Source organism: Taudactylus pleione, unplaced genomic scaffold, assembly GCF_031769625.1.
Source record: "Taudactylus pleione unplaced genomic scaffold, aTauple2 ptg000389l, whole genome shotgun sequence".
NCBI classification, from domain to species: domain Eukaryota; kingdom Metazoa; phylum Chordata; class Amphibia; order Anura; family Myobatrachidae; genus Taudactylus; species Taudactylus pleione.
In genome coordinates this window covers 46,098-60,350 of record NW_028284790.1, presented here as the reverse complement: position 1 = coordinate 60,350, position 14,253 = coordinate 46,098, and the positions used below count along the sequence as shown (strand labels likewise).

General features: G+C 39.4%; 1 protein-coding gene across 3 annotated transcripts in view; it reads left to right on the top strand.

Moving 5' to 3' along the window:
• Positions 1 to 14,253, top strand: part of GAB1 (GRB2 associated binding protein 1) — a 136,283-nt gene that overhangs the window by 104,144 nt on the left and 17,886 nt on the right. For all 3 annotated transcript variants that reach the window (XM_088445784.1, XM_088445782.1, XM_088445785.1), the window contains 2 exons: positions 1,343 to 1,428; positions 1,535 to 1,838. In XM_088445784.1, coding sequence (XP_088301910.1) covers positions 1,343 to 1,428; positions 1,535 to 1,838 — 390 coding nt within the window. The remainder of the gene's footprint in view (positions 1 to 1,342; positions 1,429 to 1,534; positions 1,839 to 14,253) is intronic.

The following is a 14,253-nucleotide window of genomic DNA, read 5'->3' as shown; positions in this document are numbered from 1 at the left end:
TCCAATAAAGCTACTAACTTGGAAAGTGGTCTGCCTAACTGCTATCACTTCAGCAAGAAGAATTGGTGAACTTCAAGCATTATTGGTGTAGAAGAGGCCTATTTAAATATCCTACCAGACAAAGTTGTTCTCAGGACAAATCCAAGTTTCTTGCTAAAAGTGGTATCAACTAAATTTCATCTAAACCAAGAAATTATTTTGCCTTAATTGTTTCTGCAACCAAAAGATGAGCGAGAAGAGCATGTTCGATCTGGCGCTGTGGATTTCTGTCTATCTAGACAGTTTAAAGAATTTCGGAAGACTAAACATTTGTTTGTCCTGTACACGGGTGCAAGGATAGTTGGGGCACCCACAAAACAGACCATCGCAAGATGGATTAAACGATTGTTTGTGTTTGAAGAAAATTGGCATAAAGCTCCAAAGAATCTGAAGGCGCACTCAACCAGAGCAATGGCAGTTTCAAGGGTAAATAAGGCTGAAGTATCTGTGAAAGACATCTGTGCAGCAGCTACCTGGTCATCTGTTCGTACCTTCTCAAGGCATTATGCTTTGGATATTTCAGAAGCCCACTTTGGGAGTCATGTCCTCAGAGGGGTATTGGCTTGAATAAATTCAGTCATTTTAGCATGATTTGTTGCTGTTGACTATTTACTCCCCTCCCATATATATATTATGCTTTGGTATATCTCATAGTAATGGCTGCCATGAAGTAAGAAGAAGAAAACTGCAAATTATAACTTGCCGATAATTTTATTTCTAAGACATACTTCATGGCAGCCTATAATACACCCTCCATAATGTATTTTCCCTAAGAGGTGAGGAGACGCCTAAAAGACTGAGGAGGGATAGGGGGAGGGGACCTGTATACCAAGAGTGGGCGGACCAGGTAGGGAAAAACTTCCAGTCTAATACTAGGGGAAAGGGATGTAATGGCTGCCATTAAGTATTTTGAAGAAACAAAATTATTGGTAAGTTATAATTTGCTGTTTTCCTTCACACAGGTCATATTTATTTTCTGCAAATATCTAGAACACATACTTGTTGTTTATATTTTTGAAGTAGGGTTATGTTAAATTTGTAAAGTAGTGTATGTAGTATCAGTGTTAATTTTAACAATTTTAAATAAGCAACTAAAACAAACTAAATTTAAAATCTAACAATTTCATCAAAATGTTTATATTATTATTTCAATTTAGTCCTCAAAAAAAGTTGACTGACTTTTAGTCCAAATTTTTGTCGACAAAATTAACTGTGTTCATCTTAACTATATTTTCTTCTCATCTTATTCTTTTTCATGTCATAACTGTTTATAACTGTTTATGTACTGTATTTGTGTTTGTAGATATGAGTTCTCAAGATTTCTATGATATTCCCCGTCCCTTTACCAGTGACAGATCTAGCTCTCTTGAGGGCTTTCACAGTCATTTTGTAAGTATTTGTGTTTGCTTTATTGAGTTAACATACATTCATACATACATGTATAACTGTATACCTTCATGCATTCACCATTAAATGTATGACCTTACTCTTGCAGAAAAACAGAAGCATGTTAACAGTGGGAAGTTTCTCCACTGATGAGTTAGATGAAAACTACGTTCCTATGAACCCCAATTCTCCACCTCGGCAGCATTCCAACAGCTTCACGGAACCTATCCAAGAAACCAACTATGTACCTATGACTCCAAGCACTTTTGACTTCTCATCATTTGGGATGCAAGTACCACCACCAGCCCATATGGGCTTCAGGTCCAGCCCACAGACCCCTCCAAGGAGGTCAGTTCCCTCTACTGACTCTGGACCTCCTCCAGTGGATAGAAATCTCAAACCAGATAGAAAAGGTAGGTTGGGTTTGCAGAGAAAACTGCTGCTTGCTGTTGCCTCTAGTGAGCAATACTACAACTGCTGCTAAAAATCTAACCTGCTTTCTGAAAAGCAACTAAAAGACTGATGGTGATATTTTTGGTTTGGAAAGGTGCTGCTAGAATATTTAAGATCCATAATCTCTAACTAAACCACTTTTTTTTAAATATAATCTGTACACAGATGGGTCAACAGTTAATCCTTATTCATACATATAAATACATTTCTGTTAAATAGAGGAATCCCTTACAGATGGCTCAGAGCTCGTGAATATTAAAGATACCCTAACCCTATTCTGTTTTAGTGTTTTTATTGTGTTTGTTGAACAGATATCGGGTTGATGTACAGTAGTTTTACATTTGCAGACTTTTTCCTAGCTTCTGCAAAGGTGGTGTTCACTCTGCTTGCAGTATCACTTTTTTGTATGTCCTACACTCAAATATTTTGTGTAAAACACATGAGAATTCTTCACCGTAAAATATTTTGGAATTTGTCCTGGCAATAAGGGTTGTTTGTATAATCACCGCTGGCCTGGTTAGTAGAACTGGAAATGACAGACCAGATAAAGGGAGGACCTGGACCTTTTTATAGGTTTAATTTCACAAAAAGTTATCAAACTATGTCCAACGTAAACATTTCACTGCACAGTACACCATTAATAATAATAAATAATTTACATTAGAGTGCTTTTAATTGGGATCAAATCAGAACTTTGGAATGTTCTAAATATGTTATTAATGACATAAGTGAATAACTGGAGATAACTGTAACTCATCTGTAGGTTATACTAACTTTACTGTACTGCAGTTTTTTTCCATAAAAGAATCAGGTCTGTCATTTTGTAAATTTAAAATCTAAAAAAGCACTGAATAATCATGATATGTACCTAAAAACATTCATCTTTGTGTCAGTCATGAATCAATTCATTTTATAACGGAAATAGTGTAAAATACAAGTTGCTTCTATATTCAAGAGAATGTGACATTTTTACCAAATAGATGGGCTTGTTAATACTTTGAGAGGATTTAATATGTTTAAAGTGTACCTGTCACAACTGCATTAATCACTAGGCCAAGCTTGGGCAGCAGACTTTTAGTTCCACTCTAGGCTGTGACGTCTGCTGCGGACACTGGGTATTCTACATTGTGCACACGCTGTGCAATGGGGGCTGCATTATAGGGCAGTGGGTTCTGCAGAATTCGAGATAAGTGAGGAGCTTTCAACATGTACCATGAGAAGTCACATTGACCCAGCTATAACAACAGCTCTTCATGGACTTTCCTTAAACTGGTGCTTAATGAAAACAAGGCATGTTTTTAAACTGGTGATGTGGTCAAATATACACTGGTGATGTGGTCAAATATACACTGGTGATGTGGTCAAATGTACATATTTTACTGAAAGCTTAAATAAGTAGGCTCTGCAGTATTTTACAAAGCAGCACATATGTAATCCTGTGTGACTTGCCTGTACTGTGTGACTTACAGCTGTGAGGAGAATGTTATTGTTCTCTTTTGCAAAAACATCTAGTAACAAGCAAGGTTATTGTATGTAGACCAACACTGCGCTGCTGTTTTACACTTTTTGTGTGTGTGTAAATTCCAGTTTCTTTTAATTTGATGGGCAACACACACACTGGCTTTAAAATTGTGTGTCTGTAAAATATTTAAGTTGAGCGCAGACGTGAAAACTAAATTCATAGTAACAAATGAGGTGGCACATATTGTCATGGAAAGACTGCGTCACGCGGAAGTATTTTTTCCACATGCGCCATGTTCTATTTCAGTGCATCGGGCATGTGCCAATGTCATTGAAACTGTATTTTTATCTCAATGGGAGTGATTGCAAATACAATGAGATGTGGCTAAGCAGCTTTTAAGCATACACTGGACTTGAAAAAGCTAATTTCCTGTGTTGTCACTGGTGTGTATTAAGAGGTTTATATAAGATTTTATATGTAAGTTTAAAACTGCATTACCGCCTAGGATAATGTTCCTAAGGCGCCATTCCTACAAGCTGGAGTTTCTGGGAAGGCAACATAAAGCTGGTTATCTCTGCTCTCCCAGTTGTGTAGTATAGAACCAACTAAGTCATTTGCTAACCAACAATAAATAGCCACCATGAGAGGGGGTATGAGCAAGGGAACCAAATCACATGCTGTGAGTGCACGGCCACGGCTCCTTTCATATGTACATGTCAATGGTTTCCAGACAATGGTATAAAACAGTCAACCATCAATGGTCTCCTCGTCTAGGGACGTCTATAACATGGGGTAAATAATTTTTTTAGTGCAGACATACAGGTTTTATTTGAAAAGTCTGGAGCAGTTCTAACATCTATTTGAAATCGTTTTTACACATTATATAATGTACAAATGTTTCTGTATCACTCCATTAGATAAATCACTTATGAAAGCTTAAAAACAACTGGGGTCAGTCAGCATGGCTTTAAATGTGACATTTACAAATTATTTTTCCAATAGAAGCAACTTGTATTAACAACCTAGAATTTAACATTTCAAACAAACTTTACAATCTATTTTATTTCACTTTAGGTAATAAATGCATAAAACTACAGCAATCTGATTATGTTGTGAAAAGAAGCTGCAGCCATTATTAAAAGTGATCACAATTCAATTAAGAATTTTCTAACGAGCTACATTTCAAATAATTTGACATATTTAGTTGAATATAATTGCAGTATGCTTTGCCATTTTATGACGTGTGCATTTCTGTATGTGGTTTTAATGGGATATGCAGGCAGTGCTTCCCATTTGTTTGTGTTGGTAAAACAAAACATTGGGGTCTGTGTATAAAGTCACAACTCAGCTTTGTACTCTTCAAGCTTTAGACCTAAAATATTAATTTGAAGTGAAGATGTAGCATAAAAGGGAAAACTCTGATTTTGTATGAGGGGTGGGGGATAAAAGAATGTAGGATACTTGTGTATTTGTATAGGAGTTTTATAGACCTGGCTGAGTTGTCTGATCACATACCCCAGTGTTTAAAGTGCCTTGCTGCTGTATTAATTTCATAGACTTAATGAGTAGAGAAGACACTGGAGAGTAGTATTGGCCCAATAATCCTGTTTCATTAACATTCTAAAATATGCTCTGGGAAAAAAAAAAAACGTTGGGCACTTGACACTGGAAGTCCAGTATTCAGTTTGTTTTGATTTAGACATGTTTAGTTTTATATTGTTAATCCTAATGTTAGATAAGTTTTTATCGTTCACTCTGCTGTAAATTTTTAATTAAAACCTTAAGATCAGATAATCTGTTTTATATATAGGCTGTTTGGAAATACAATAAAATAAATGCGCTCAAAAAATGAACTCCTTTTATATTTTATTTTTATTTTTCTATTGTTGTAACTGACTTAATATTACATTTTAATTTGACATATGTACTTTAAAGTGATGTAATCCCTTCTTCTATATAATCGCTCTTCAATTTTCTGATTAGTTATTAGCATTAATGAGCAGGGTTGTAAATAAGAGACCCTGCCATTGTGTTTTTATGTGTGTGTGTGTGTGTATATGTATGTATGTATGTGTGTATATATATATATATATATATATATATATATATATATATATATATATATAAAATATCTATGTTAACATTTTTTTTTATCTATAAAAATATATATTCCCACAACCCTAGTGTAGCAGCAAAGGAAAAAAGTATGTGTATACAATATATGTGCATGCATGTGTGTATAGGGCACTTCTGTGCGCGCCCAAAGTTTTCGTCGCTCTTGGGGGAATGCCTGGCACTTACGGGAATAGATGCCGGGTGCGGCGCCCCGCTAAAACAGCCTAGCGGGAACGATCTATAGATGTGTATATATGAGTGTATATGTGTGTGTATGTATATATGTGTGTATATGATAATATTTGTATACATATTGTGTAGTCCCGTACTCACATCCCAGAATGTACAACAAAGATAGGGGTGCTGCCTTAAGGGCCATTCAAAAATAGTCCATGTATAAGTGCATTATTCATCCATAAATATGACGTAAAGGAGCACAGGAGTGCACTCACCAGAGGTTTAAAATAAGATTTCACGTTTTAATCATCCAGATCCAATATAACATGTGAGTGGTATGTAAATGTTTCAGTCCAGAAGGACCTTTGTCAAGACTTAAGCATTAAGTCAGTCACTTCCGGTATCAGAAGTGACGTCTGTTCCAGTCTACACCCCACATGACACATCTTGTTTGCCGCATTTCTTGAGGTAAGGTCGGTATAAATAGAGACTAGTTTATTTGCACTTGTTATGCTTTGAAGACTGATGCTTCTGTTGTACATCTGTTACTATGTGACTGACTTAATACTGAAGCCTTGACAAAGGTCCTTCGGGACTGGAACGTATACATACATACATACATACATACATACATACATACGTACATACGTAAACACACAACACAGCTGCACTTCACGAGAAATCCAGGACACAGGTGGAATAATAAATAATCCCAAAATGAATTTTCTGCATTAACTCCTTCACAAATATATGCAAGTATTTTACACTAAGAACTTCCAATTAAAATTCAGCAGCTTCCTGTTCATAAATTACCCCAAATCATTTGGGCATACACAAAGGTCTAAAAGAAGAAAATAAGTGGGCACAACATAGCACTTTAAAAGATTTCACAATTTATTTGCAGAACACAAATAATTCATATATGCGTACCAAAAGGTAATAGATATCAGGCATATCGATCAGTAGCAGCAGGCAGCTATACACAGTAAACTGTAGACCGCAATTGATATTTAAACTGTTCAGTAACTAACGGGGAATACATACGATTCACTGCCGGCCGCATGGCCCGCGGTTCTAATCCCGACAGCGGCATCCTGGCAGAGGAACAAATCCTGATCGTCAAAGATAAGTATTTACTAACCTAATTCTACCCCCTAACCCTCCCTTAGGGGTGCCTAACCCTAACCTCCCCCCCAATTGCCTAAGCCTAACCCCCCCCCCCTTCCCCGCTGTCCGCACCCGGCTTACCTTCGATCGGTAAGGCGGTTGTCGGGCTCCCGGCGTTGGGATATCAACGCCTGTCTTTTAACCCCTTACCGGGATTAGACAGTCGGGAAGCCGGCGGTCGGGATTCCGTCCATCGCCTTCCCAACTGATTCCCACTAAAAGTGCATATTCGCAATCATACAAAAAAAAAAAGGTAATATTAGATACAATTACAGTAGCGTTTAGTCGTATCATTTGTCCAAATAAGAGAAATCCATTGCGGTTATATTATGCAGAAGTCTGTTGTTCTGTATTGGCACATTCGTATGTTAGCACATCACTGTTTCATAAGTTATTTCTGCTAATAGTTGCCTGTATATAATGGATCTCCTTAAGAGATTCTGGTTCTATTCAAGTGCCAATATAACAATCTGTAGTGCTGCAGATTGCAGTTACACATGTGATTGTCTAGTCGCTTTTATTTTAATGTAATTAATATTGCTGTTACAAAGTATTTGAAGTAGTCGTGCTGAGATTTGGTACATAGGGCCGTATTCAATTAGGCTGCGAAAACCCGTTATCAGCAATAATTTATCGCCGATGACGTCATTTTCGCCAGTTTCACTTATCTCCATATTCAATTACAAAGACTTTTTCACAGGTGCAAAAAGTCTCTGTTATAAAACGGGGATAAGTTTTCACCATGTACTACATGGCGAAAAAAAGTGCAGAATTGGGGTTTTGGGGTATAAAGTAATGAAGAGTAGTCTGCATCCCTTGTAATGTCCTCCAAAGGTTTTCTATGTCAAAATTTTAAAAAAAAATGTCCTTTGGTCACCCCAAAAAATTTACTTTTATTTTGGGGTGATCAAAAAAATAATGGACAAACTTCTAAAGTAGCTAAATTCATTCAAGAGGGCTTCCCAAGTATGCGGCAAGTGTTTTCTAGCATGCAGGTGCATTTTTGAAGAATTTAAAAAAAAATGACTGTAGGGACTTAAAATTATGCTTGCACCCATTTTCATGTACCCCAAATTTGATGGGACTAGTTATTTTTCACAAAAAAACTAAATGCTATTCTTCATCTCTTCTAAAACCGCATTTATGCACCTGACGCGGCTATTAAAAACCCAGACTACCTTCAGCAGCCCAAATCGGTGGTACCCATAGTGATCCCCCATGTCAGGACATCTTTAGCGGGGTCACAGGAAGATTTCCCGAAAATTGAATGGACTTTTCCATACTTACCTTTCCGCCGGGTCCTGTTTTCGACGGATCCTAACTGAATGCCGGAATAAGCGGGCACCCGCCCGATACTTTATCCCTGCAAAAAACGGCGATGAGGGCAAAAAGTCCGACCTCTGACTTTTCGCCCCATATTGAATATGACCCATAGTGTTTTACAAACTAATTACTTAGTTGCAACATTAGGTATTAATATTTAGCCATCCAATACAATTACTCACAGGTACAAATACAGTGTACTTTAACCCAAACCTGGTGTTTACCTATAATCAACACTAGTAGTGGTATAGGGTTGGGTATGGGTTCCCGGCACTTGGGATGCCGCCAGTCCAAATACCCCAGCGGCATCCCGACAGTTAGAATCCCGTAACCTGTAGATAAGTATACTACCCCTACCCTAACCCTCCCTCCCAAGTGCTTAAGCCTAACCTCATCCCTTAGTACCTAACCCCGGATACTTACCTTCGGGATGCTGGCGGTTGGGGTACTGGAGCCAGGATCACGACACTGTCGGCATTCTGGCGCCGGTTTTTAGACCATCGGCATCTCGCACACCGGGATGCTGACTGCATCTCGTGGTATATACAGACTGCTACAGGTAGTTAATATGCAAGTATAATCTAAAATTCCCTTTGGAATGTTTAAATTTACATGCAAAGAAAGGTAACAAAGAGTGCTTAACGATCAAATAGAATATGTTCTTATTGCGCCGTCAATAAAATTTGCATGCCAAAAGAATCAACAGAGAATGCTTCAGATCACAATGTACTATGTATTTAATTCCTGTTAATGGGTATAGATTAGCTCCAATAGGGACATACAGATTGAGTGTAATTCAGCTGTAATTGTTGTTACACATTTAATATTGGATATACAGGCTGAGTCTCCCATATCCAAAATGCTTGGGACCAGGGGTATTTTATATATCGGAATATTCCGTATTTTGGAATATTTGCATACCATAATGAAATATGGGACCCAAATCTAAACACATTATGTATTTATGTTTCATATACACCTTATACACACAGCCTGCAGGTAATTTTATACAATATTTTCAATAATTTTGTGGCTTAAACAAAGCTTGTGTACATTAAACTATCAAAAAGCAAAGGTTTCACTATCTCAGGCATGCTAAAAAAAAGTTCTGTATTTTGGAATATTTGGATATGGGATACTCAACCTATAATAACATTTTTAAAGAATAACCTAATTATTTTTCATTGTAGCACTAAGCATTTTGCTCTACCACTTTCAGACAGAAAATGGCAAAAAACACGTATTTTTCCAGACTTTTGAGTACCGGGTTGTTTTTCCATTCCCAGTCTGTACCCCCCTTCAGACAGAAGAGCAAATTACCGGGTCAAAAATTTCAACCCAGTAATTTGCTGATTTACACGGGTATGTTTTCTGTCTGAAAGGGTCAACCCGGGACTAAATTCCCGTGTCTGCGACCCTGGTAAATTCCTGGGTCGAAGTCCCGGGAATTTAGACCCGGGATGACCCTTTCAGACAGAAAAAGTTCCCGTGTAAATCACCAAATTACCGGGTTGAAATGTTTAACCCGGTAATTTGGATTTCTGTCTGAAAGGGGTATTACACAATTTACAGCAGATAGATATTGAATCTGCTTTATCCATATTTCTCTGTTACGTGGACAACTGTATGTATATTAGTGATTGGCTTTCTTAAATTGTATATTCCGCATTATATAATAAATAAACCATGTCAACCTGTGGTTTCTTGACACACATTTCACTGTGAAAAGCTTTGTCAACCTTCCCTTTTCCACTGTTTTAGAGAGTCCAAATGTTTTCTTTTAATTTTTTCATGTTTGGTTTCATTTCTGCAGTGATTTTATGGCTACCGCGTTGTGCAATTGTAGCATAAATGCTTATGTAATAGAGAGGGCAGCATATGAAATACTTTATATGTTTGTCATTCCCCATTTACATGATTTTTATTTATCCAGCTTTGAAATGTTCTATTCATGTGAACTTTGATTCCTATGCAGATTTGGACAGTTAGTTTACGCAGGTTGTTAAGAGGACTCTTGCAAGATTAATAGCAAAGCATGTACAACTTTGTACTGTACCATTAATTTTAAATGGACTTCTAAATAACCTGTGTACACTGACCATAAACTTCTGCTTAGGAATAAATTATTCCACGTGGTAATATTCACAACTTTAGATACAAGTAAATATCACTAGCTGAAATGGGATCTAATCCAGTTGTTATGATTTGAATATGTTGTAAATGGACAGAAGTGCTACATTTTATAAATGCACCTCTGATTATGAAGAAATATATCTAACATTTGCCAGATTTACTGATTTTTCATATTTTAAACCCTCTTGATTTAAAAGGTTGAATCTCTAGGGGTTTAATACCTGGAATTAGCAATAGATGTTGGTGCAACATTATGTTGTTGATTTATTTTTTTCACATAAATATATTTGCTAGTAAAATACATCCTGAATGCATACACTGAAGTGCCAAAAGTCATGGGATAGCATTATGTAAATGTAATGGTAGGTTGTGTCACTGTACTGTGACATTTTGGAAATGACCAGACCTGCATCAGTTGTAATATGACACCTTGTGAGTTAGTTTGAACATCGGATAGGTTGCTCAAGACAAGGCGATCTGATATATCGTAGTTGGAATGGGGCATGTTAGTGGGTCCTCGAGGGATGGGACATTCCATATCCGAAGTTGTGCGGACATTCAACTTTCCTCGATCTATGGTGTCACATGGGTACCAGGAATACCTCATGGAAGCCTTTCCTACCCACTGTGGACAGCGCAGTGACTGACCACAGGTGCTTAATTATTGAGACTAGCAGCATCTGGCCAGAATTGTCCGTGGTAATATACAAGTGACACTGGCTTAGATCACATCCACATTCAATGCAGGATGTACCAGATGCATATCCAGCAGGTCAGTGCGGTGTTCTTTAGCAGAAGACCACCAGAGTGCCCCTGTTAACACTACGACACCGGACACAGCTCCTCATCTGGGCTCGTGACATTGATAATTGCACCCTGAAGGACTGTCAACATGACGTGGTCCGATGAGTCACGTTTCCAGTTGTTTCAGGCTGATGGTAGGTTTTGGTAGACCCCATGAGGCCATGGACCCCAGTTGTCAACAAGGCACCATGCAGGCTGGTGGTGGTTCCATAATGGTGTGGGGTGTGTTCATGTGGCATTGGTTGGGTCACTGCTCCACCTAACCACTACCTTGCATTGTTTGATGACCATTTGCAGCCCTTCATGGACTTCATATACCCCCACAACAATGGAATACTTCAGCAGGTTAATGACACTATTCATCGGTCCCAAGTTGTTCAGAATTGGTTTGAGGAGCATGCTCTAGAGTGCTGACAAATAGAGTGGCCACCGTGTTCGTCCGACATGAATCGAGCATTTATGTGACGTGGTGGAGAGGTTCATTTGCACCCAAGATCCTGCACCTACAAATATGAGGGACCTGTGGGAAGCTATCCAAATGGCGTGGTAAAGATCTGCCCAGAGCTCTTCCGTTCACTTGTGGAATCGATGCAACGCCGAGTTGCTGCTTTTTGTCGGGCTAGAGAGGATCCTACACTATACGTGGCATCTATCCCATGACTTTTGACACTTCCGTGTAGTTTATAAGCTTGATGGCTATTAATTTGTATGGCAATACAAATGCACTTCATTGTAAATTGTGTGAAGTATAGCTGGGTGGTGGCTGGCTGTAACATTCTGAGTAAATTCATCTCCATGTACAAGTTTGTTTCACAAATATTACATAGTGCTCTTTAAAAAAAAATATATATAGATATACCACCCAAGGCTTGACTACTGATTTTATGATCCAGTAGACTGAATCCCCTTCTGGAGTCGGGCTTAGTTTGAGAGCGGACATTAGAAAGCCGCGCCGGCAGCCAGCGAATAGACCCATGACTGTACAGTAGTCTACTCCCGGCAGAGAGTCACCTAGCACCTGCAGGTGCTGTGGGATCATTCACCTTGACAGGCTGCTTTACAAGCAATTGCCTTGAAGCCCGCACCACATCCCGGAGTGCAGCAATCTTTCAGAGCACTGCCACAGTGGGTACAGCTGAGCGGCATCGGACAGATTTCCTGGAACTGGAACAGGTAATGGTAGCTCTAGTTCCAGGGGCGATGGGCTGCTGACTACCGGTTCCCATTTTTTTCCTGTCCCTGGTGCCATGTTACATGGCGTGCACCATCTTCCCAGCTTTCCTGGAGCAAGGGGCAGAGCTTAGCTCTTTGTCTTCCTGCTTCAGTTTCCCTGGCTGTGATGCCAGATGCCACTTGCACCGAGGATTCTACAGTACAGGGAGTGATGCTAGTTACTAGCTTGTAGTTTTACAATAGTTTTGGTTATAGTTTGCTTCCTTTCACCTTAGTTAGTTTAGTTTACTTAGGGTATAATTCATGTTTGTACACATTTGCATTCGCAGTTGCAATTTTCTGTTTGCCAGTGAAGGTGCCGCCCATAAATGAAGAGACGCCCACCGGAGTTATCGCAAAATAATTCGCAATTGCGTACACATTCACAGCCTATACACAACTACTATGAACATCGAGGTTAAGGGCAGACCTATGGCTACGCAGACTGGACAAAGCAGTAGTGACACAGGTGCCATGTTTTAGCAAGTGCGAGCTCGCAGCTGACTGCAGATAAATGGCCATGATGCCTGCATTTTTCTAACTACTCCCCGTTAACACCTCCAAGCGGTCCCTTTCTGGCAATCACTTTGTGATTGCAGTGTTGCTCGGAGAGAATGTAAATGTACCTTGGCCCGTGTGCAGTCAGCCAATAAGCGATCAGTTGCGTGAACATCGGCATTAGGTACAAATATGAATCAGGCCCTTAGTTTCTTTCATTAATATATTTATATTATATATATTAATATATAAAATCCAACAGTAGCTCTTTACTATGATTAAGGTTATGGGTTCAGTCCCACTGGGACTTGATTAAAAAAAATACAATTCTATATATTTACCTCTATAATATATACGTATATATTTAAGGTTACACCCCTCATAGACTTACAGCTGCACTATGCTTATCAAAATGCTCCTCCAAGCTACAGTGAATTTTTTAAAAGGAAAAGGAAGCAGTTTACATGAACTCCTTTTGCATTTGTGTTAGAAGAAGCCTGGCATGCGTTTTAAGCTCATCTTTGGGTTCCGGTACATCTACCCCTTTGTGGATGCAGACACGACAAAGTGGGAGGTTCCCCCTTTGGTGGATGCATATATTGCGAGGGCCACGGTTCTTCCCTCGACAAGTAGCGCTATTTGTAGGATGCCACAGACCGAAAGTGTGAAGCTTTACTTAGGTTGCTGTTTTTTCTTGCAGGGACGTCACTTCATTATCAGGGACCTTCGTGACCAAGGCTATAGGGGTCTGGTCGGACCAACTGGTGCAGTGTGTACACTCATACTTCCTGGTCCTTGTTGACCACTTGAAGCAGACCTCCATCTAGGTCGGTCATGCGTCTTTGGATGTAATTTCACTCTTTTCTGGTTTGTCCACCTTGTCTATTTATGCCAGAAGAACCGTCTGGTTGTGATCCTGGCAGGCAGAAACCGAATCAAAGAAGGTGTTGGAAGTGATTCCATTTGTGCGGGAGATTCTCTTTTTTTTTTATCATGAGCTTGACAGGATCATCACTCAGGTGACTGGAGGTAAGACTACAGATCTCTGTTGTTTCTGCCCATACCAGGCCTTCCCGATTTCGGTCCTTTCATTTCTCTTGACCCACCAGGGGCCTCTTTGCAAGCCATAGGGCCAGCAGTGCCCAAGGTCATGTGGCCAGGTTATCCCGCAGACATAGCCCTAGTCAGTGTGACAAGCCGTCCGCATGACTTATTCCAGGTCAGAACTCTGAGGGTAGGAGTCTGTCTTCTCCTGTTCTGGTCATTTATGGATAGCTGGACTTGGCCTGTCTTTAGGATATACTGAGATTTTTACCTCCACTCTTCCAGGGAACTGGATCTGGTGAGTTAACTTGCTCGGGGCAGTAGAATCTCTCCTGACTTCAGGTGTTAGTATCTCCGGTTCCTGTGCCCCCACAGGGGATGGGGTTTTACTCCAATCTTTTTCTGGTGCAGGCACAGACAGGTCTTTTTGTCCAATTCTA